A 23,809-nucleotide genomic window follows, 5' to 3' on the forward strand; every position below is an offset into this window, starting at 1 on the left:
ATTTCCGTACTTAAATGATTGGTTGATCTCTGTGTCTTCGAAGCACAAACTCCTAATGTCCATTCAAACAACAATCAGCACTCTTTCAACTCTGGGTTTCATCATCAACAAAGCAAAATTCAAACTTTGTCCCACTTAAAATCAATCAATTCATAGGAGCATTACTAGACATAGTCCAGTGCAAAGCATTTCTCCCTTCAGATTGTCTCTCTACAATTCAGCATCTAGTACAGCACCTTCTTGCCTCTCAAAACTGCACAGCAATAATTTTTCTCAGACTTTTAGGCCTCATGGCAGCCTCAACTGTAGTAATTCCCAATGTGAAACTTTATATGAGGCCAATCCAATGGGAATTAAAGTTCTTCATTCCTTGTCTCACAAATACATATTACTCCAAGAATAAATCAGGAGCTTCACTAAGAGAACAACTCATAGAATCTTTCTCAGGGAGCTCCATTTCACTTTCTCAGTCCAGATCTAATTCTCACAACAGATGCTTCTCTTACAGGATGGGGGTCTCACCTTCAACATCTTTACAAGCAAGGGTCCTGGATGACCATAAAACAAACATATCACATCAGTCTCCTAGAGCTTTGAGCAATCTATTATGCAATTCAATCTTTCCATCAATACCTTTGCAACAAAACTCTGTTAATCAAAACAGACAACCAGGTAGCTATGAATTAACTCAATAAACAAGGAGATATGGGCTCATTTATTCTATGCAAAGAGGCTTATCATATTTGGATGCTAGCAAGTGACTTATATTCCAGAAAGCACAATGCACTGGCAGAAAATCTCAGCAGAATACTACAGCCTAACGAATGGTCACTTTCCCACAAATAGATCTCTTTGCTACTCATCTCAACAACAACTTTACTGCTCCAAATTTCCAGAACCTTGCAGTATATCATTGGATGCATTCGCCATTATCTTGTAGAGTGTGGTGCAGTGGTTAAAGCTACAGCCTCAGTACCCTGGAGTAGTGGGTTCAAACCCACACTTTTCCTTGTGACCCTGTGCAAGTCACTTAATACCCCCTATTGTCCCAGGTACATTAGATAGATTGTGAGCCCGCTGGGACAGATAGGGAAAAATGCTTTTGTACCTGAATAAATTCATGTGAATCGTTCTGAGCTCTCCTGGGAGAACGGTATAGAAAATTGAATAAATAAATAATGAATTTAAGTCTCCTATATGCTTTTCCATTCCATTGATTTCGAGAGCAATAAAAAAAAAATACAGGATTCTGCAACTCTGGTCCTCTGTTCTATCCACCCATCAACCAATATGATTACCTCCACATCAATATCTTCTCACCCAACATAGATGACAATTTATACATCCCAATCTGCAATCCCATGCCTTAACAGTGTGGATGATCAAGGGATAGATATCCACTCTCTTCCAATTGCAATTCAAAACATTAGCATCCAGAAAACCTTCCACTCAAAAGTCTTAGTCATTAAAGTCTTATTCATTAAAGTTTACCTTATGGTGTAACTCTATTCATCAAAACCCATATTCCTGTTCAATTTCTGTCATCTTACAGTATCTTCTACACCTTTCCGATTTAGGTCTCAAGACATCTTCAAAACGGGTTCATTCAGCAGCAATATCAGCTTTCCATACATCATTAGACAAGAAACCCATTTCTGCATACCTAGTTATTGGATGTTTTATTAAAGGTATGTTCAATATTTAACTCCCAATTCAGCCTCCTTTACCTCAATGGGATCTCAACATAGTCCTCAAAAAACTAATGACTATGCCTTTTGAATCTCTACATACTACTTCATTAAAATTTCTCACTTTTAAAACCTTATCTTTGGTTGCTATTACTTTACCAACGAGCATTAGAGAGCTACAAGCTGTAGTATATTACCAGCAATTTTTAAAGATTTTTCCACCAAAGTGGTCCTCCGAATGCATCCTAAGTTTTTACCAAATATTATTACATTTTTTTATGTCAACCAAGATATTGTCCTACTGGTTTGTTTTCCTAAATCTCATGCTCTTTCAAAGGAACAATCTTTACATACTTTAGATTGTAAGACTGCTTTTCTCTACTATTTGGATCACACTAAAACATTCAGATACAGTACTCAATTATTTGTTTCCTTTTCCAAGCAATCTTTAAGACAATCAATCACAAAGAGAACTTTGTCCAACTGGATTGCAGATTGTATAGATGTTTGCTATCAACAAGCTAACCTTCACCCACCTCTTCATTTTACTGCTCATTGACTCAGATCCATGTCAACTTCTTTGGCTCACTTATGAGGAATCTCTCATAGACATATGCAAAGAAGCCACCTGGTCAACACTTCACATATTTACTAAACATTATTCTAAAGATAATACTGCATGACCTGACAGTAAATTTGGACAAGCTGTCCTCCAAATCTTTTTTTATTAACTTTTATCCCCCACCATTTTTGGACTTCAGGTTGCTAACTCAAAACAGTCAATTTGATAACATGGGAGATACCATGTGTGGCTGAATTATCTAGTCTATTCATGGAGAAAGATTAGTTGCTTATCTGTGATGGGAGTTTTCTGTGGATAGCTGGATAATGCAGACACACTTCCCTCCATCCATCCCCTCAACAACATAATGCATATGGGTACACTATACATTTTATTTTTCCTTGGATATATTATATTTGCTACTAATTCTACTAGCTTGCTATTGACTGTTTTCTCGAAGAAGAAAGAAGAGCGATTAAGATGATAAAGGGGATGTAACTCCTCTCGTATGAGGAAAGACAAAAAAGGTTAGGGCTCTTCAGCTTGGAAAAGAGAAGGCTGAGGGGAGATATGATTGAAGTCTACAAAATCCTGAGTGGAGTGGATCAATTTTTCACTCTCGTCACTAGGGGACACTCAATAAAACTGCAGGGAAATACTTTTAAAACCAATAGGAGGAAATATTTTTTCACTCAGAGTATAGTTAAGATTTAGAATGCATTGCCAGAGGTTGTGGTAAAAGTAGATAGCATAGCTGGTTTTTAGAAAGGTTTGTACAAATTCCAGGAGGAAAAGTCCATAGTCTGTTATTAAGACATGGGGGAAGCCTCTGCTTGCCTTGGATCAGTAGCACGGAATATTGCTACTTCTTGGGTTTTGGCCAGGTACTAGTGACCTGGATTGGCCACTGTAGAAACAGGATATTGGGCTAGATGGACCATTGGTCTGATTCAGTATGGCTATTCTTATGTTCTTATGACCTGTCTTGCTTTGCACCCTGCTAATTCCTCCTCACATTATGTTCCCACTCACTCAAAAATTAGTCAGTGCCCCTCTCCTGGAGGCTTGGCTCATCCATCCCTCATACCTCCTAAGCAGATTCATTGCATATGTCAAAATGTTTATCTCTACCTTTCCTTACAAGGATCATATTCATGCTCCCATTACCCAGAGCCCCAGGCATTATTCATATCTAGAACTCCACAGACTGAAATACAATAGCAGTTCCATATCCAGAATGACCCTAAGAGCCACTTCACCACCTGCATGCACAAACCTTGGAAGCTCGGCAATCCAGAGCCCCTAGGGCCATATTTGCATGTGGTATTTCATGCCCTCAGACTGAAAAATCATAAAGATTACGTGCTGAAATCAGTGAACCCTAAGGCATACATTTATAGCAATCCACTGTGTGCCAGTCCACTTCATAAAGCTCAAAGCCAATAAAAACTCGGGGGTTAACATCTGGTGGGCCGGGACAGTAGGGATCCTTCCTGCCTTCTGTCCTAGCCAATCCTAAGAATTTTTACCCCCCTCCCACGTGTACCTTTAGAATCCCTGTTAATCCAGTGGTGACCCGCAGCAGGAGCAACCTTCCTTCATGGCAGCCAATCAGCTAGTGGCTTTGTGTGGGCAGGAGCGAAGCAAGGTTGCTCCTGCTGCAATTCACCGCTGGACCACTATGTATTCTAAAAGGTATGCGGGGCAGGAGGGAAAGCGGTAAAAATTATTTGAATCAGTTGGGACAGTAGGTGTAAATGATCCCTGCTATCCCAGTCCACCACTGGACCACCAGAGATTTAAAAGGTACACCGGGGAGGGAGGTAAAAGTTATTAGAGTTGGCTGGGATAGAGACCACCCCTCTCATGGCAGGCCCAGTAGAGGCCTGCAACAGGTTCGGGGGGGGGGGGGGGGAGGGTCAATACTGACTCAAATTTAAACTGAGACCCCATTTTGGGGCCATTTTTTGTCTCAAAAATATTGGTTTATATTCAAATATATACAATCTATCATAATAAAATCTTTAGCGCGCATGCACACTTCAGCCTCCGTGATCTGTGCTTCTGTGCCGCACATGCGCAGTAGTGTAGAACTCTGCCTGCGGCGGTTTCCCATTGCCCTCCTTCGGCATCGCTGTAAGCATCACGCTGCTGGCCGCTTGGGTCCCTGTCCCACTCCCGAAAAGGCCCGACTACCAACCCACTCCTCCTGCAGCCTGGAGCACCTACCCGACAACCCCGGATACCAAGTTCCACAGACACCAGCTCCCCGCGGCCCGGCAGAGGCCCTGCACCAGAGTGAACTCTCGCTGCCACCCAGAACTCTCCCACCTCTGCTAACCCATACCACGGCATGTCCCACAGGGCACCTCCGGCAATCCCGGCCCACAATAGCCGGCCCGGAACCGAGGCAGAGGAGAGACCGGAACACCAAGAATGCAACAGGTACTCTAATGATACTGGATAGGGAGAAAAAGGTGGAAATAGGAAAGGTAAAAGGGGACATGGGAATATGGGTAGGTAAAAAGAAGGGAGAAGGGCTACTGCTGGACAGGGGGAGCAGGGAAGGGGTGCTGCTGGACAGGGGGAGGTAAAAGGAAGGGAGAAGGGCTACTGCTGGACAGGGGGGAGAGACAGAAAGAAAGAAAGAGAGACAGAAAGGGGACAGGGAGAGAGAAAGAAAGACAGACATACAGAAAGAAAGAAGGAGAAAGAAAGATAGAAATAAATGCCTAAGTCTACACATCTATTCTAGCACCCATTAATGTAACGGGCTAAAAAACTAGTATATTAATTTAACATTATGTTTTGATCCTGTTGAAATTAAAAGTGCCTATGCCTTGTTGCTGTTTTGACGTGTTTGAATTATGTTTTGTTTTGATTTACCAATAAAAATGATTGACTTTAAAAAAAAAGCTCCTTCTCTGACCATGGCTGGTCCAACGCGCCCAACCCTGTGCTTCTGGGCTTGTATCTTCAGCTGTAAAAGTTATCCACTTTTGTGCTTGCTGCTGAGGCCATGAGATCCATCAGTGGGCACTCCTAGCACCAAAAAATGGCATCAAACACTAGGGGCAATGACCAGTCCCTTGGGTCAAATATCTGCTGACTGAGATAGTCAGCCTGAACAATCCCATTCCTGCAATGTATGCAGCTAAGAGAGGCTTAATGGGGCGATCCTGCTGCCTCCTTGTTGGTTGACGTAGGCCACCATTACCACATTGCCTTGCCTTCCAGGGACTTCTCTAGGGCCTGCAATACCAGACAAATGGCTCTGAGCTCCAGATAATTTATGGACCACTTATGCTAGGTCGAGGACCAATGATCCTGAACTAGGTGTCTGTTACAATGACTCCCCCCAACTGTAAAGGCTGGTATTGGTCATTAGGATCTCCCACAAAGATATATGGAGTGACATGCCCTTTGAGAGGGAAGCTATCTGCATCCACCACCATAAACTGTTCCTCACTTCCAGTGTCATGGAAGCAATTTCTAAAGTGGGTCTGTCTGAAGGGTCTCATGTATGTCCTGACCCAAGGGATCACTTCTATTGCTGCCGCTATTGACGCCAGGACCTACAGATATTACCACACTGTTGGAGGTGGACTCAGTAGGAGATCCAATATCTGCTTGTGGAGCCTCAGTGTGGCTCTGGAAGAAAAACTTGGCCTACAGCTGTGTTGAACAGAACTCCCAGGTAATCCAAGCACTGGGTTGGGTCTAAGTGACTCTTTTTGAAGTTGACTATCCATCCCAAGTCCTGCAGGAAATGAACCAGTTTGCTCTCTTCCTTGGATGGGGCCCTGATTAGCCAGTTGTCAAACTATGGGTGTACTTGGATCCCTGCCTTGCACAGCTGTTCTGCTATGACCACCATCACCTTGGTAAAAGTGTGAGGCACCATGGCAAGGCCAAAGGAGAGAGCAAAGAATTTAAAATATATATTGCTCCAGTACATGGAACTGCAAGTACCTCCTGAAAGCAGGAAAAATGGGAACGTGGAGATAGGCCTCCATCAAATCGAAGAAGGCAAGAAATTCCTTAGGTAACACTGCAATGACTGAATGAATGGTCTCCATGTGGAAGCAAGGTGCTTTCAGCGCAGCATTGACCGACTTAAGGACCAGAATCAGCCTCCATTCATCTAAGCCTTTATTTGGCATTATGAAGTATATGGAGTATCTGCCCAAGCCCAAATATTCATCCAGAAATGGCTCTAATGTGCAAAGATCCAAGAGGATTTGCACTGTTGCCCAGACTTTAAGGGCTCTCTCCAGCCATCAAATCTACAATGAAGTCAGGAAAGAGAGCACAGAACTCAATTGTGTAACCTTCTCAAACAACCTCCAGGACCCAATGATCTGCGCCCATTGTGACCAAACCGCCCAGTAAGCCGACAACCTGCCCCCTATCTGAGGGGGTGCAGCTGCTGACTTGGCATCATTGCACTTTCTTGTAGGCTGGAGAGGGGTGAGAGCCAGATGCTTGATGCCTTCTGCCCCTGCTGAACCTCAGTTGTGACCCCTGAAAGGACCTTTGTGTCCCTTGGCCTCACACGTAATGTTTGAAAGTCTCAAAAATTCCCGTGCTTCAAATTCTGAGCTGTCCAGGGCTTGCTGTCCAGCAAGGCCTTAATGCAGCGGTCTGTAACACTGGCTATCAGCTCGTCCACACCCTTTCCAAATAGCATCTGCTCCTTGAAGCGAAGCTTGCTGAGGATGGCCTTAGAAGCCAAGTCTCCTGCCCATTGTCTGATCCAGAGCATTCAGCGAGCAGAGATAGAATAGGCTGACATCTTGCTCATGATTCTTATGATGTTATACAGAGCATCTGATATATAATTAACCACAGAAAGGATCATCTAAGGGACCTTGTCTTTCTCTAAGGCTAGAACCCAAGTGTGGCAAGCAAAGGAAGTCATGGCTGATACTTTAATTCCTATGGCTAAAGCTTCAAATTGCCTCTTGAGAATCAAACCTACCTTGCGATCCTGAATATCCTTCAATATCACACCTACTTCTATTGCTGCTGCTACTACTACTAATCATTTCTATAGCACTACTAGGGGCGAAGGGAGAAGGTGTGGCTCACTGGTAGAGCTGCTGCCTCTGCACCGAAAGATTGTGAGATCAAATCCCAGTGCTGCTTCTTGTGACTTTGGGCAAGTCACTTAATCCTCCAGTGCCCACCACTTTGTATGTCAGCTTTGAAATGCCAAAGCAACAAAAAGGCGGTATATATCCCTATTCCCTTTTCCTTTCCCTACTATACATACACAGTGCTGTACATCATAAACATAGAAGAGAGAGCTTACAATCTAGTCAAGACAGACAAATTGGTCAAGAAGGTGATTCAATAAACTGTGCTTAGGTGGGAAATTGCAGAGGGAATTATAAGTCAAATATTGGTGCTTAGAAGGTGGGTTGGAGTTTGGAATTGAAATCATCTTTAAAGAAGTGGGCTTTGAGTCTAAATTTGAATACTGTCAGAGCTTGCCGTATCGAGTCAGGCAGTTTGTTCCAAGCATATGGTGCAGCAAGGTAGAAGAGGCGGAGTCTGGAGTTGTCTATAGAGGAGAAGGGCATAGATAAGAGAGACTTAAATAATTTGATTGTGGCATGTCCGGGGGTAGTGTGGGGAGAGATGAGAGATACCAAGAGCTGCCGTCAGTAAGAGAAGTTTGAACTGTATGTGGAAACAGATAGGGAGTCAATGAAGTGACATGAGGAGAGGGGTACTGTGGGCATAGTAACGCTGATGGACTATGAGGCGTGCAGCATAGTTCTGAACAGATTGAAGGGGAGAGAGATGGTTTAGCGGAACATCAGTGAGAAGCTGGCTGAAGTAGTCTAGCCGAGAGGTGATGAGGGTCTTGGCAGAACGTTCAAAAAGGGTCTGATTTTAGTGATATCCTTCACTGGGCAAGGACATTCGCTTGGTAACCTGTGCTACCAACGAATCCACCTTTGGCTGAACAAACAGCTGTTGAAAATCCTGAGCCATGGGGGTAAAGCTTGGCCATAATCTTGGCCACCCACAGGGCCCCTCTGTAAAGCATGCAGAGGTAACAACAGAAATATCACTTAGAAAGCAATTGTGACACCAAGATGGTTGCCGATTGACTTAGCTGAGCGTCACACGTGCCCCATTGCACACAGCACGTTTATACTCTACGGCCATCCATCCAGCATAAACCTGGCATGATACAGAGGTAGAAAGGACTGAAAGGACAATTTATATTGATTTTAAGAAAATTGAGGGGTTTTGAAGCAGATGGAGGCTTTAGAAAAAAAGATTATTTAAAATGCAAGATGATCACCACCACAGAATTCACACTAAAAATGGCAAAAGCTACAGGGAACGAGGTTTTGGAAAAGGGGGACCTTAGCCTGGCCCCAGAAACCTTTATATTTGGCTTTTCCAGACACCCCATCCCCCGACCCAATTTTCTCCATAGGCTATAACAGTCTTACTGACTTTGCCATGTGGTGCCTGCTTGCCTCAGGTCAGAAGTGCAGCTGGAACAAATGGAAAACTGCTTCTCAGGTTTTATCTACGAGCTTGGTCTTCAAGTGGTCAGTCAGACCAATGTTGGATTGAGCCTCAGCTACCAAAAACTCTCTTGCCACGACAGGGAAGGACTACACAGTTGGCCCACTACTAATCCCGTCCAAGCAGAGAAGGAGCCAAATAATCTGCACTCAAGTTCTTGATAAATCAGGGATGTGAGAAGCTACTCAGAGGATGGCCCCCAAGCTCCAAATGTATTACAGCAGGATGGTTAGACAGGTGTCCCCGAGGGCTGATCCAGCTATAAGCAGGCTTCCGCCATGACAGTCTGCTTCTTCTCCCAGGCAGAGGTTCTAACAAGAGGAATCCTCTGGGCACTGAGCCTTAAACTTAAAACAGGAAAAATCTGAAAAATAATAAAACTGCAGAGCAGATCAGAAACACATCTGAGCAACTTGCTTGCAGAAGAAAACTTGGAAGGGCAGGAGCAAGCCTACTGGGAAGAAGGCAGAGTTGAAAGATGAGTGAGATCATTCTGTAAGTAACTTGAAGGTTCAGATGTATAACCCTAGCGTTCAGGACTACTAGGCACATTGCACTAGAAATTACAGTTTGAGCAAGATAAGAAAAATGTGTACTGTATCTGAATAAAACTGATAAAAACTGTCCTTTCAAGGACTAAAATAATTACAGCCTCTATCCTCACCTATTGTATTATCCTAAGTGTGCTTTCTCTCAAAGATTGCAGTTCTACCCTTCTTCCCTAATTGTGTGCTGTTAGTATTTTATGTTTTTGTAAGTGTATACTAACCTAACCTGGTTCTGTATAGTATTTTAACTCCAACTTGTTTTGTTTCTTTTAAGATATTCTTTTATTACTGTAGACCGGCTAGATTGGTTCCCAAACCCTGTCCTGGGGGACCCCCAGCCAGTCGGGTTTTCAAGATATCCCTAATGAATATGCATGAGATAGATTTGCATACCTGTCGCTTCCATTATATGCAAATCTCTCTCATGCATATTCATTAGGGATATCTTGAAAACCCGACTGGCTGGGGGTCCACCAAGGCAGGGTTTGGGAACCACTGGCCTAGAATTTTGATTGAGCAGTATAATAAATTTTTTTATAAACTTGCAACTTGAATGTAATTTCCCTTGAGCCACAAATGAAAGCAAATAAATATATAAATAGCATCACTGCTTATCTTTTGGTATGAAAAATAAGGAATTAATCTATTTGTTGGTTTCCTGCCAGGTAGATTTTCCCCCATCAAATAAAGGATAACAGGGTGATGGACCTTAGGTCTGGGAATTTCTCTGAATGCGTCTCAGCCAGTATGTCACATTTTATGTTCTTATATATCATTTAAAAAAGATCAAATTTTATAAAATATTGAAGCAAATTAGTACAATTGACAAAATAAAAAGCAAACACACTATAGGCTCCTTTTACTAAGCTGCGTTAGGGCTTTAAAGTGCAGAATAGCGTGCGCTACATTGACGCTGGTGTCAGTTCTAGCCACGTAGCATGCAGTAATTTCCTCAAAATGCTAGCACACCTTAGTAAAAGGAGCCCTATATTTTTGCCACTTTTTAATACAAGGTCTTTTATTTAGGTTAGCAATTATCTTTCTGTTACGGAGACACCATAATATACAGTATATACGTAGTATACTGTATAAAAATGACCAGAGTAATTTTAACAAAAATGCTGCTTGAATATTTTTCAAAATAATAAAGACAAGACTAATAATTTACCCTACTAGATAAAGAATGGATGGACTATTTGAACCAAAATTTATTGTTAGCAGCAAGCACAATCTCATCTAAACTATTTTGCTAATAGCATGATAGTCCCCTTACTAACCTTATCTGGCACCAAAGTATAATTAGATACACAGGGGTGTGATTCCAATTGAAGGTGTTAGCATTGTGGTAGTCTGTGAAAATATTAACTATGAGGTTAACTCCAATTTTCTCTTCTTTAATTAAATGCACATGGTACTAATGAGGTAACCTACTGTTCCTTGATAGCACTAATTAGCTAAGAGGAGAGCACACTCTCACACTGCAATTTAAACCTAAAAATAAGGTTGAAATATGCTAATTGCAAGCAATTTAAAACAGTACAAGTTGAAGAACTAGTCATAATAAAATGAAATTGACTGCTTTACAACTAGGCATCTGTAACTTTAGTTAAAATAAAACAGGCTAAGCAAATTTACTACAGAGTACCAAGATTGGTATTCAACTTAAGACCCTGTGCTATGACAGTGACAGTGAACAATGAAAATACAACAGAAGTGTCAGAACATCACAGGATAATTCAAAATATAAATCATTATACCCTGATATTCGTGAACTTTGTACAATACTGAATATTATAATGAATCTATTCAGATTCATAATGGAGTAACAAGAAGTCTTGTATAACTGCCAATACTGAATCTTCAAGACAACACAAAAATAAATCCCTAATGTCCCTTACTTAATACAGTAGAATCTCAGTTAAGTGGTATTCGGTTAACTGAAACTCTCACCCAACCAGCAAAAAAATCAATGGGGGAAAAAAGTCCCCCTGAAGCACCAGCAGTCCTGAGCCGCAAACCCCACCTCCCTCCTGATCAGAAGCACCAGAGTGGCAGTGGTCCTGAGCCGCAAATCCACCCTCCCTCTCTCAAGCCCTGAAGCAGCTGGGCCACGAACCCCCACTCCCTACCGCTCTGAAGCACCCGTATGGCAGCAGTCCAGAGCTGCAAAGTCCCCCTTCCCTCAAGCCCTGAAGCAGCAGAAGCAGGCCATGGTCCTGAGTCGTGAACTCTCTTGCTCGCTTTCTCCCTCCCTCAAAGCGTCAGCCAGTTAGCAGCGCTAAAAACAGGCTGCTTGCAGCTGGACCTGACAGGGCCTTTTCTCTGAAGCATCACTTCCAACATGTCAAAGGAAAGGCCCCGTCAGGGCTGCCGCAATCAGCCTGTTTTGAGAGCTGCCTCCTGCTGACTGGCTGCCACTTTGGGTAACAGAAGGAGGGAGCAAGGGGAATTTGTGGCTCAGGACTGCAATTTGCTTGTGCTGCTTTGGGGCTTGAGAGAGGGAGGGGGTGTTTGCAGCTCAGGGCCGCTGCTGCACTGATGCTTTGGGGTGGGAGAGAAGGGTGGAATTGAGATCTGTGTTAGACAAGGTTTCTAACACACTCTCAAACAACCAGAAAAACGGATAACTGAGACTCTTCTGTAATACATATGGAAACAACATTCTAACATGCAAACAAAATGGGACTTATTAAAAATGGAAAAACTGCCTGTTAATTTTCTTTCCTATAGGCACAGCAGATGAATCCAGAGACTAGTGGGTTGTACCCATCTACAGGTGGAGACAGAGTTCAGATTTTGCACTCGCTTATTGGGATGTTAAGCCTCCTGGTCAATTAGTATTACTCTTAACAAATAATGCAAAACTGATGCTGCTACATCTCTTTTCCCAAAATGAACAACAACAAAAAACCCTGATACAAAAACCAATTCAAATGCAACATACGAACCCTGAAAAACAAACTGATACTAAAAACAGTAGGATGGGACCCCTGCTAGAAACAGCTCCGATGCTCATATAATTCCTAGGAGCATCAGAGCTGTTATCGCAGTGGCTGGTGCAAAAAACGCTAGTGCGTCTTTGTAAAGAAGGGAGTTAATGAATATTGGGCCCTATATTTTCTATGTCCTTGAACAACTGTCTTTCTTTTTAGTTAAAAAGAAAAGTTATTTTCCTCTGATCATAACGGAGCTTAGTGCAATTGTATAAAAGGCATGTGCCATATATAGAATCATGCTTAGCAGCAATACATAGCAGGACATTTAGGCACACCTAATTAAGTCAAGGATAGCCAAACCTAAATAGCTGCACCTATGTTTGTGTGTGGATCAGACAAATTATGTAAAAGTTCACATATCTTTTGGGACTGCCTGTGATCCACCTATGCTCCTCCCTTGGCCACATCCCCTTTGAGATTCACACACAATAACTGACGAACATCACTTTATAGAATGTACCAAGTTGTGTACAAAACTTTTAATTAGCACCAATTAGCATCAGGCTATGCGGACTGATTTGTGCACACAAGGTACGGCACTGTATACAGAATTTGGGGGTTAGTGTGCGGTGTGAACATGTTAACTGGTTAACGCTTCCAGCAAAAAATATTTAAAAAAAATAATGTGCCAGTTAATGCCCACTGACAGGCAAACAACCACAAAAACTGTTAACATGTATTCTAGAAAGCTTTTTTCCCCCCAACATTTAATGTGCATTAGGGCTTAACACATTTTAGTAAAATAGCACCTAAGATATCTATCTTTTAGGTTGAAACATTTTTTTTCTCCTGAATACCTGCTTTATTAGCAGTTTCTATTTGAGTTTATTCACTTTCTCTTTTCAGAGGCCAAAATTATTTTATGTGAATTTAGCCCACAGGGCTTAATCTTTAGAGGTCACTTGAAGTTAAGAACTTGATAAAGTCGCCGTGCGATAAAGCCTCTAACGTGGCTTCATAAAAGGAGCCTTTAATCTCAATTATAGAATACTAGTGAAAGTTTGCGTGTAACATTAGGTGTAAGCATTTATGCTAGCTCTATAGCAGTCATAAATGTTTGTCCCTAAATGCAACAATTATGTGCATAACCGACAGTATTCTTTTTTTTTAATATTGCATTTAATTTTACATCAAAGAATACACTTTGAAAAAAGAAATACAGAATACTATTAAAGAAGAAAAAATAAATAAAACAAAATTAGTTACTTACTGAATTACTGAATTAATTGTCCACATAACAAGGGGAGGCCTTGAACAAAATCCAAGGGAAGTTGGAATTAAACATGAAAAATTAAATAAAGAAATATGGAGATACAACTTGTTAAAGACTAAATGACCAACATTCTAACCATCATTATTAGGGGTCCTTGAGACAGCCTTGCCTTCCAAGAAAAATTATAATTGTTCTGGTTCATATAACACATATCTATTATTTTGATAGAAAATATAACATTTACATGGAAAACGCAGTTGAAAGGTAGCTCTCAAACTCAAAACAGATTGCCGTAAAGCCAGAAATTTCTTATATCTGGATAGTGTCCATTTAGAAACATCAGGAAATACTGTTGTGAACATGGAGGCATTATGGGATGCTATTGAGAGTTTACATCAGGTATGTTCCCTATTTATTTCTTCTATTACAAATTCTTCTACGCAGGTGAGAAACTTGGAAAAAAGAGTTCAACAACATTCTGTTAGAATGGAATCTACTGAAAAAATAGTTTCTGGTGTGAAAGTTTTATTTAATCAACATTCTAGGAACAAAAATTTGTTAATAAGGAAGACAGAAAATTTGGAAAATGCAAATAAAAATTTTAATTTGAGATTTCTTAATTTTCCTGTCTCTAGACTGCAGTCGCCTAAGGATTTATTTCAACTGTTCTTGACTTCTGTTTTGAAACCAGCATGCCACCAGTACAAAAATTATATTATGTTAATTTAACTAAAAGTGAAGACATCATGGCTGAAGAACTAGGGGGTCCTTTTATCAAGGCGCGGTAGGGGTTTAACGCGTGGAATACCGCCTGCCAAGCTAGTTGCTAATGCCTCCATTGATGAGGTGTTAGTTTTTTGGCTTGCCGCAGGGGTTAACGTGTGATTAAATGTCAAACGCGCTAACCCCGCTTGCGCACCTTGATAAAAGGAGCCCTAGGTGTATTGGATCTCACCGGGATTCTAGAATTGTCTCAACTGGAGATTACATTCATCAACTCACATTGGCTTCCAATCCAGAAAAGAATACAATTTAAATTCTACTGTATACTATTTAAAACTATAAATGGAGACAACCCAATCTACCTAAATGACCGCCTCATCCAAACTACCTCTACCAGGCATAGAAAAATACACATCCCATTCACTTACCCCCCAATCAAAGAAGTAAAACGGAAAAAACTATACGACGGCCTACTAGCCACAAAAGCAGCAAAAATAGATAACCAAATCTCCAACCTATTGATAACAACCCCAGACTACAAGATGTTCAGAAAGGAAATAAAAACTATACTCTTCAAGAAATCCCTTAATAAAGCTTAATAGTAGATGACATAGTAGATGCAGCAGATAAAGACCCGAATGGTCCATCCAGTCTGCCCAACCTGATTCAATTTAAAGTTTTTAATTTTTTTTCTTAGCTATTTCTGGGCAAGAATCCAAAGCTCTACCCGGTACTGTGCTTGGGTTCCAACTGCCAAAATCTCTTAAAATCTACTCCAGCCCTTCTATACCCTCCCAGACACTGAAGCCCTCCCCAGCCCATCCCCTACCAAATGGCCATACACAGACTGTGCAAGTCTGCCCAGTACTGGCCTTAGTTCAATATTTAATATTATTTTCTGATTCTAGATCCTCTGTGTTCATCCCACACTTCTTTGAACTCAGTCACAGTTTTACTCTCCACCACCTCTCTCGGGAGAGCATTCCAGGCATCTACCACCCTCTCCGTAAAGTAATAATAATAATAATAACTTTATTCTTCTATACCGCCATAGTTGTGAGACTTCTAGGCGGTTTACATTGAAGAGGGCTGGACAGTCAGCAAATTACAATATGCAGAGATAAGAGAAATACAGCATGCAGAATCTTAAAAATAAGGCAATAAATACAATACCGTAGTTTACAATGAAGAGAGCTGGACAGTCAGTGAGTAACAATATGCAGAGATAAGGGAAATACAGCATGCAGAATAAATTATTGTCTTATACGCAGGAGTGGACATGTTTGAAATATTAGAAATTGATTTAGGGATTGTGTAGATACTTTTTAGGTGATATTTCTGTCAAATAAGGCAGTTTTTATGGCTTTTCTAAAGGCGTCATAGGTCAAGCTTGCTCCATTGATGTAGTTGTCTAACCAGTGTTGTTGTTTGTTTGCCTGGTACATAAAAGTTCTACCAGAAAGGCTTTGTATTTGCAGCCGGTAATGCTTGGGTATGCAAATAGATTGCTGTTTCTGGTTTGTCTTGTAGGGCTGTAAAGTACGAAGTGAGGTAGCAGGTAGGTAGGAGCTAGTCCCCAGATCATCTTGAAACATATGCAAGAGAACTTGAATATTATTTGCACCTCCACTGGCAGCCAGTGAAGCAGTTTGTAGTAGGGGCTAATACGGTCGCTTTTTTTCAGTCCAAATATCAAACGGACCGCTGTGTTTTGAACAATTCTAAGTTTCCTCACTGTTTTTTTGGGTATACCCATATATACAATATTGCAATAGTCCAGTGTAGAAAGCACTAGTGATTGCACTAGGAGTCTAAATGATAATGGGTCAAAGTATTTTTTCATGGACTTTAACTTCCATAATGTCAGAAAACACTTTTTTACTACTATGTTTGTGTGTTCAACCATTGTCAAATGTGTGTCTAATGTGACTCCCAAAATTTTTATTATTTTGGTAATCAGGTAGTCGCGATCTTTTACACGTAACTTTGTTTGGTTTAGTTACACATTTCAGTTAAATCATATTAGTACACATTGGCTCTAATCTGAACATAACTGCAGTTAGGCTATATTCTATAATTTTAGCCCCTAACTTCTATAGGACATATTTGCAAGGGGGCATGGGCATGAGTGAGGCAGGAGCATTGTAAGCATGCTAAGATTTTGGAATATTGTCCCAAAAAACATTGCCTTTGAATCTACCACCCCTCAACCTCAAATTATGTCCTCTGGTTTTACCATTTTCCTTTCTCTGGAAAAGATTTTGTTCTACATTAATACCCTTCAAGTATTTGAACATCTGAATCATATCTCCCCTGTCCCTCCTTTCCTCTAGGGCACAGGTGTCAAAGTCGGTCCTCGAGGGCCAGAATCCAGTCGGGTTTTCAGGATTTCCCCAATGAATCTGCATGAGATCTATTTGCATGCACTGCTTTCAATGCATATTCATTGGGGAAATCCAGAAAACCCGACTGGATTCCGGCCCTCGAGGAGGGACTTTGACACCCCTGCTCTAGGGTATACATATTCAGGGCTTCCAGTCTCTCCTGATATGTCTTCTGGCAAGCCTCCTATCATTTTCGTCGCCCTCCTCTGGACCGCCTCAAGTCTTCTTATGTCCTTCGCCAGATACGGTCGCCAAAACTGAACACAATACTCCAAGTGGGGCCTCACCAATGACCTGTTCAAGGGCATCAACACCTTCTTCCTTCTACTGGCTACGCCTCTCTTTATACAGCCCAGCATCCTTCTAGCAGCAACCACTGCCTTGTCACACTGTTTTTTCACCTTTAGATCTTCGGACACTATCACCCCAAGGTCCCTCTCCCCGTCTGTGCATATCAGCTTCTCACCTCCCAGCATATATGGTTCCTTCCGATTATTAATCCCCAAATGCATTACTCTGCATTTCTTTGCATTGAATTTTAGTTGCCAGGCATTAGACCATTCCTCTAACTTTTGCAGATCCTTTTTCATATTTTCCACTCCCTCTTCGGTGTTTACTCTGTTACAAATCTTGGTATCATCTGCAAAAAGGGCACAAAGAACTTTTCTGAATACCCCTTCTTACCATCCTCTCCCCAACCCCTGATCCTTCTTATTCCTCTCTTGGAAACGATCTCTGATCTAACTTTGTAACCCTTCTTCCATAACTCTTTTTGTAATCCGCTTTGAACCGAAAGGTAATGGCGGAATATAAATCTGTAATGTAATGTAATGTAATATAATTACAGTCAGAGCCACTTTGCTAGTGACATTTGTGTTCATACAAGATAAAGAGGCAATTCTATGATTATTTTATATATCTGAGCATGTTAGTTTTTTGGGACAAGATTCCAAAATCTTAGCATATAACTATTTAGAATGCTCCTGCCTCACTCATGCCCATGCCCCCCTTGCAAATATGTCCTATAGAAGTTAGGGGCTAAAATTATAGACTATAGCCTAACTGCAGTTATGTTCAGATTAGAGCCAATGTGTACTAATATGATTTAACTGAAATGTGTAACTAAACCAAACTGCAACAGGTATATTAAATATTTACTTGATGAATGTAACAATTTCACTTTCTAAATTATTTCAGGTACTAGGATTAACAAATTTTGACTACAAAGATGAGATTACTTTTTGTACTTCAGTTATGTTTTGCATACTTTAACACTATTCATAGCAGAAATTTGTAGTCTTCCAGAGGTCAGGAGCAGCTCATTAAATTCTCATATTTTCCATCAGGCCATCTGCACTTTACTGTTTATTTATGTTACATGTTCAGGCACCATAAAATTCCAAAGTAAATTCAAAGTTATTTCAGACATAACAATGAAAATATTTGGATAAAGTATAGGATTTTTGCAATTTGATATATTTGCACTTAAACATACTATTAGTCTCATTAATAAAACACACACACCTTATACAATTTATTTCCCTGTTACATCCATATATGGACAAACATTTTCTCCTAGCACTGCAGGAACAAATCGTATCATCTCTTCTGAAGAGAATTACTTTCTAGCTAAAGAAATACATGAGCTTTCACTTGTAACACAGGGCTGAATATATCACAACTTGTAACTTGAACTAAATATATCACAACTAGATTTTTAGACCATTACATTACATTAACGGGTGCTAGAATAGATGTGTAGACTTAGGCATTTCTGTCTTCTTTCTTTCTGTCTCTCCCCCCTGTCCAGCAGTAGCCCTTTTCCCTTCCTTTTACCTCCCCTCTGTCCAGCAGCACCCCTTCCCTGCTCCCCCTGTCCAGCAGTAGGTCTTCTCCCTTCCTTTCACCTACCCCTTGTCCAGCAGCACCCCTTCCCTGCTCACCCTGTCCAGCATCGCAGAGGGAAGGCAATCTGTAGCACACAGAAAAGTCTCCTGATTTTCGCAGCATGTGGAGGGAAGGCAATGTTTAAACCGCTGCAGGCTCCAACGCTCGTTGTCAAGATGGGGAAACCGGCACACGCTCCTTCTTCCCACTGCATATGTGGAAACCGCCGCACAAAACCATGCTCCTTCTACTGCGCATGCAGCGTCACGGAGCATGGAGGCACAAAGATTGAAGTGTGCATGCGGGCTAAGGGTTTTATTAAAGCGGATTAAAAAAAAATATATAAAAAATAACTTTTACCCTTTAATACCCAACCTCTTCTCATTATAAACCATATTTAATATAAATAATATGCATCTCTTATTTGAAACTTGGAACACTATTGTTTCAGGGAGGAGATCAATAAACATTTTGCTAAAATGCAAAAGTCTGGGGATACATTTGTATCAAATATTACCTGTTCCATAAAAAAGAGCCTTATAGGAAGGCAACAATTTGTGTATTTTTACTGATATGATTTATCTTGTGAATTTCTGTTTGAGTATATGCCTCCTTTTTCATAATTTCTCTGTATAAATTCAAATTTTTGCACATAATTTACATATTTTAATACATATTCTCCCAGTTTATATACTGTATGTAATATCTAGATTTGCATGAGTAACAAGCCCTTAATCAATAATTGGGCACTAAGAACCAATTATTGAAGTTAATCAGCACATTAAAATTTGCATGCATATCTGAATGCATGCTATTCTACAGTATAAGGCAGTCACTTTATTGGCCAAACTATGGCCCTACATCCTCGGCAATTGGGATTTCAACCTCACAGAAAAGAAACAATCATCACATCTGTTATCAGTGAAATATACTCTCATCTAGTCAATAATCATATTGTGCCAGCTATCTTACTTGACCTTCTGCCACTTTCAACTTGGTTAATCACACACTTATTCTCACGACTTTCTGATTTAGGTATTTCCAGAACAGTTTTATCCTGGTTCAAAATAGAGCTCAGACAACCTCAACTCCTAATCTTTCATCTATTCAGAAACTTACATGCAAGATGCCTCAAGGCTCAATTTTTCACCCATATTATTCAACCTCTTTTTCACTCCACTGGCATTACATATTCAAGAATTAGCAACAGTATCCTTCCATATCTACACAGATATCTACGCAGTTGTATCCCATAACCACCAAGCTTGACCATCAACCTTTACAGGACTGTCTTAATAAAATAGCAGGCTGACTTTCCAACAATCACCTAGTTCTTAACCTTGATAAAATAGAGACTTTGGGCCAGATTCACCAAACAGACCTACTGATCCGATCCGGGTCTTGGGGCTGATTCACAACGTATCCTCAAGCAAATGAGGACAATAGGAATCACGCCCCCAACCAACTGCACGGATTGCTGAATAGCAATCCCAACGCATGCGCAGACCATCTGTAGTTGGTCTGAGCATGCTTACAGAGCAGCAACTTTTTTTTTTTTACTTCTCTTTTATTCTTATACTTTTCTTTGCGAGCCCATGGTTTTAACCCACTTTAAAACCACTGGTTAAAACCACGGGCTCACACTGCGTGGAAGGGCAGGAGAGTTGGGGCGAAGAGAGTAGGAGATTTGGGGTGAGAGCAGGGCGGATTTGTTTAGTGAATCACTGCCTGCCTACATTTGCATGCCGTTCCCCCTCATTTGCATGTGCGGATTGGATCGGAGGTTGCTCGGCTTCGAGGTTAGTGAATTAGGTCGGGGAACAATTGGGTCGCAAAGTGGTCGGGACACGATTGGTGTCCTTAGTGAATCTAGCCCTTATTGGCTGTCCGGTCACTTACCACACCCTATAGAACAACTCTCCCTTCAAGACACTACAATTTCCCTACCAATACTTATGCTATCTTGGCATACTCTTCAACTCTCAGTTATCTTTCACCCCTCAGACCTTAGTAAATCATGTTTTCTCACCTTCAGACAATTACATACAGTTAGAAGTCTCTTTGATGTTGCTATATTTTAACATTTATTCTCACTCTTTTCACAACAAAATTGGACAACTGTAATATAATTTACTCAGGAATTATCCAAGGCTCTTTACGCAAACTTTAAACCCTTCAAAACTGTACAATTTGTTTTCTATGCCAAGTGAACAGGTATACCCATGTTTTACCACTACTTCAGAATCATCATTGGCTTCTGGTTCAATCTAGAATTAAATTTAAAATTCACTTTTTTACTTTTAAAGCTCTACAATATGGGTTATTTGACTATTTTCACTCCTCGACTATTCCATTTACAACCACTCACATTCTAAGCTAATTAAATGACCAGTGATTAGCTCTCCTTTCAACCTGCCAACCTAAGTAGGAATCCACAAGACTGTCCCAGCTCTTTGGAACTCTCTGCCTTTAAATATTCACAATGAATCCAATCTGAAGAAATTCATATCATCAGTTAAAACATACCTTTTTGAACAAACTTTCTCTGAATAAGCAGATAGTCCTCGGTGACATACAGTCCACCTCTTTGTTCCACCTGTTTATTCCAACTATTTGTTGCTGTAAAATGATTTGTACCCCTTCCCCTCTGTCTGTCCCTCTTACTCTCTTTATGTCTGTGTTAAGATTGAATGAAAATTTATGATGAATGAGCCTTTCCTATCCAAACAATTGTAGTTCCACTATTTTTCCAATTTTTCCAAATTTTTTGTTTGTTTTTTTTTAGATTGTACACCACCTTGCTCTACTTGGTTCAGTTAAAGGCAGTATAGCAAATCTTAAATAAATAAATCAATAAATAAGGTATGGCACCTAACGCCCATTGCATGTGTCTCAAAAGTGGGTGTGGTCATGAGCAAGTCAAGGACATTCCTAAAAGCTGCACACACAGTTATAGAATACTGTCTTAACACACCTAACTTGGGCACCAACATTTACACCAAGTTTCACAGGCATATGTATGGTGCCTAAAATTAGGCATGGGAATTGGTGCTATGTGCTATTCTATAAAGGGTGCATGCCTTTTATAGAATTGTTCTTAGCACCATTTTTTCTGGCACCTAATTTTGAGTGCCCCTCATTCTCTTTCCTAAACTTCTGGGAAAATATTTATACTTTGACCTGCCACAAAGCCTTGCATACTTCTTACTCCCCCCCCCCCCCCCCCCCGCCACTTCATTTATTCAAAATGAAAATATCCATATGCACATTTTCAGCAATAAATAAACCAATCATATAAAAATGCTCACACATTTCCAGATACTGCAAATTTCCACAGACTTGCTAGAAAATGCCTTAGCAACCTATTAGATCAATTAAAATCAGTACGAAGGGATGCTGAAAAGTTCTCAGCCCAACTTCCTAAATTCTGAGCATTATTTTACAACTGTAGCTGAAAAGAGTGTTATTTTATTTTGCAAAGTGCTAATCTGCAGAATCATAATGCTATGCTTTGACATTGTTTCAGATCATTGATTGAACCATGTCAATAAAAAGTATGGAATTTTCAAGTGTGGAACTCTGAGCCGTCATGAAGTTTCTATTCCTGCAGAAGAAAACTCCAAAGGAAATTTAAACATTGAGTGACAAATGCCCATCATACTCCACAATGAAGAAGTACTGTGCAAACTTTCAGTGTGGAGATTTTGAGACCAAAGATACAGTAAGGTCTGGGAAGTCTCAAATAGTGTCAACTCCTGAAATTGTTGACCATGTCAGTGACCTGATTTTGACAGATTGACGAATATTGGCCAAAACAATTGCTGAGATAGTATAGACATCCAGGGAATGTTCCGGGTGTATAATCCATGAGCAACTGGGTATGCAGAAGCTGTCAACCGAGTGGGTACCCAATGTTTGAATGCTGATGAGAAACATTGTTGATTCCAAGTTGATTTTGTCGCATTTTCAGCGAGCTGGTGCTAACTTTTTGGAAAGACTAGTTACTGTTGATGAAACATGGTTACACCATTATGATGATCCTGAGACAAAACAACAGTCCATGCAATGGTGGCACTCAAGATCTCCAAGGCCAAGGAAATTCAAAACCCAAAGATCAGCATAAAAGGTCAAGGGCCACAGTGTTTTGGAATCAGGAAGATGTTGTAATGACTATCTTCCAAGGGTCGAAACAGTTAATGCAGAATACTACTGTGACTTGCTGTGCCGATTAAAGGAAGCATTGAAAGAAAAAAAAAAAAGAGAGGACAGCTACAGAAAGGAGTTCTTTTTGCAAGACAATGCATCTGCTCATAAGGCTGGCAAAATGATGAATGTTTTGAGACAGTTGAGGCATCCATCCTACTCACCAGATCTTGGCTCCATCCGACTATTTTCTGTTTCCAAACCTTAAAAAAGGTTTGAAAAAGTAAAACTTTTTGAGTGATTTGGAGATGATTTCAGTAGTGGAATAGTATTTTAATGACCTGAAACTTCAGACATGATTTGCCAAGTGTGTTGAACTTAGGGATGAATATGTGGAATAGCTTGTAAGTTTCATGGATCCATGTCACTCCCTTCTTGGTTGGGCTGAGAACTTTTCAGTACCCCCTTGTAGAGCCATAGCGAGTTGTTATTGTAAACACTAGTCAGTATGTAGGACTACCAAGGATTTCCTTGAGTTGATGAAAATCAGTGATATATATATATATATACATATACATATTTGAAGACAAGTGTAAATGCATGTACATTGACGAGTAAATTATAACACACATTCTTTCTTTTTTTTTTTTTTTGGGGGGGGGAGGGATTAAATAAGGCACGTCTGCTGGGCATGCTCAGCTAACCTGTAGTGGTCTCTGTTTATCACTGCCCTTGGGAGATTTTATTCCACCTGTTTGTTGCTGTAAAAGAATCTGTCTTGCTGCTTGGAGTGCCTAAAAGTAAAGAAATACCATATTATAATTATTTTTTAATATTTTTAATGGCAGCATTAGATCTATACATCAAATATTAGGGTTAAATTTTCAATGGGCCTCAGTCTGGTTTACTTTTACTAAACTGCTTCTGTGAACAAAACAAAATCCACATAATTGAACATATATAACAGTTCATCACAATTTAAAATGTATATAGAATCCTGCAGGAAATAAAATTAATTTGTTTAAAGAGCTTGAAGAGGAAAAATCATAAATTGCATCAATAGTTTTATTTCCACAAGGAACTTGTGTTTTCAACTAAAATGCTCACTCATGT

The 23,809-nt window shown here is 40.4% G+C and overlaps 1 protein-coding gene across 32 annotated transcripts in view; it reads right to left on the reverse strand.

Annotated features, from left to right (window-relative positions):
* FOXP2 (forkhead box P2) overlaps positions 1–23,809 on the reverse strand; it is a 979,918-nt gene that overhangs the window by 306,651 nt on the left and 649,458 nt on the right. For 31 of the 32 annotated variants that reach the window (XR_004540577.1, XR_004540578.1, XM_033957711.1 and 28 more), the window contains one exon: positions 23,401–23,490. The exons of the other annotated variant lie outside the window; for it this stretch is intronic. Coding sequence is in view for 26 of the 31 variants with exons in the window: in XM_033957711.1 (XP_033813602.1) it covers positions 23,401–23,490 (90 nt within the window). In the remaining 5 variants the exon portion in view is untranslated. The remainder of the gene's footprint in view (positions 1–23,400; positions 23,491–23,809) is intronic. 32 annotated transcript variants of the gene reach the window in all.

The sequence above is a fragment of the Geotrypetes seraphini genome, chromosome 9 (genome assembly GCF_902459505.1).
Source record: "Geotrypetes seraphini chromosome 9, aGeoSer1.1, whole genome shotgun sequence".
Taxonomy (NCBI): domain Eukaryota; kingdom Metazoa; phylum Chordata; class Amphibia; order Gymnophiona; family Dermophiidae; genus Geotrypetes; species Geotrypetes seraphini.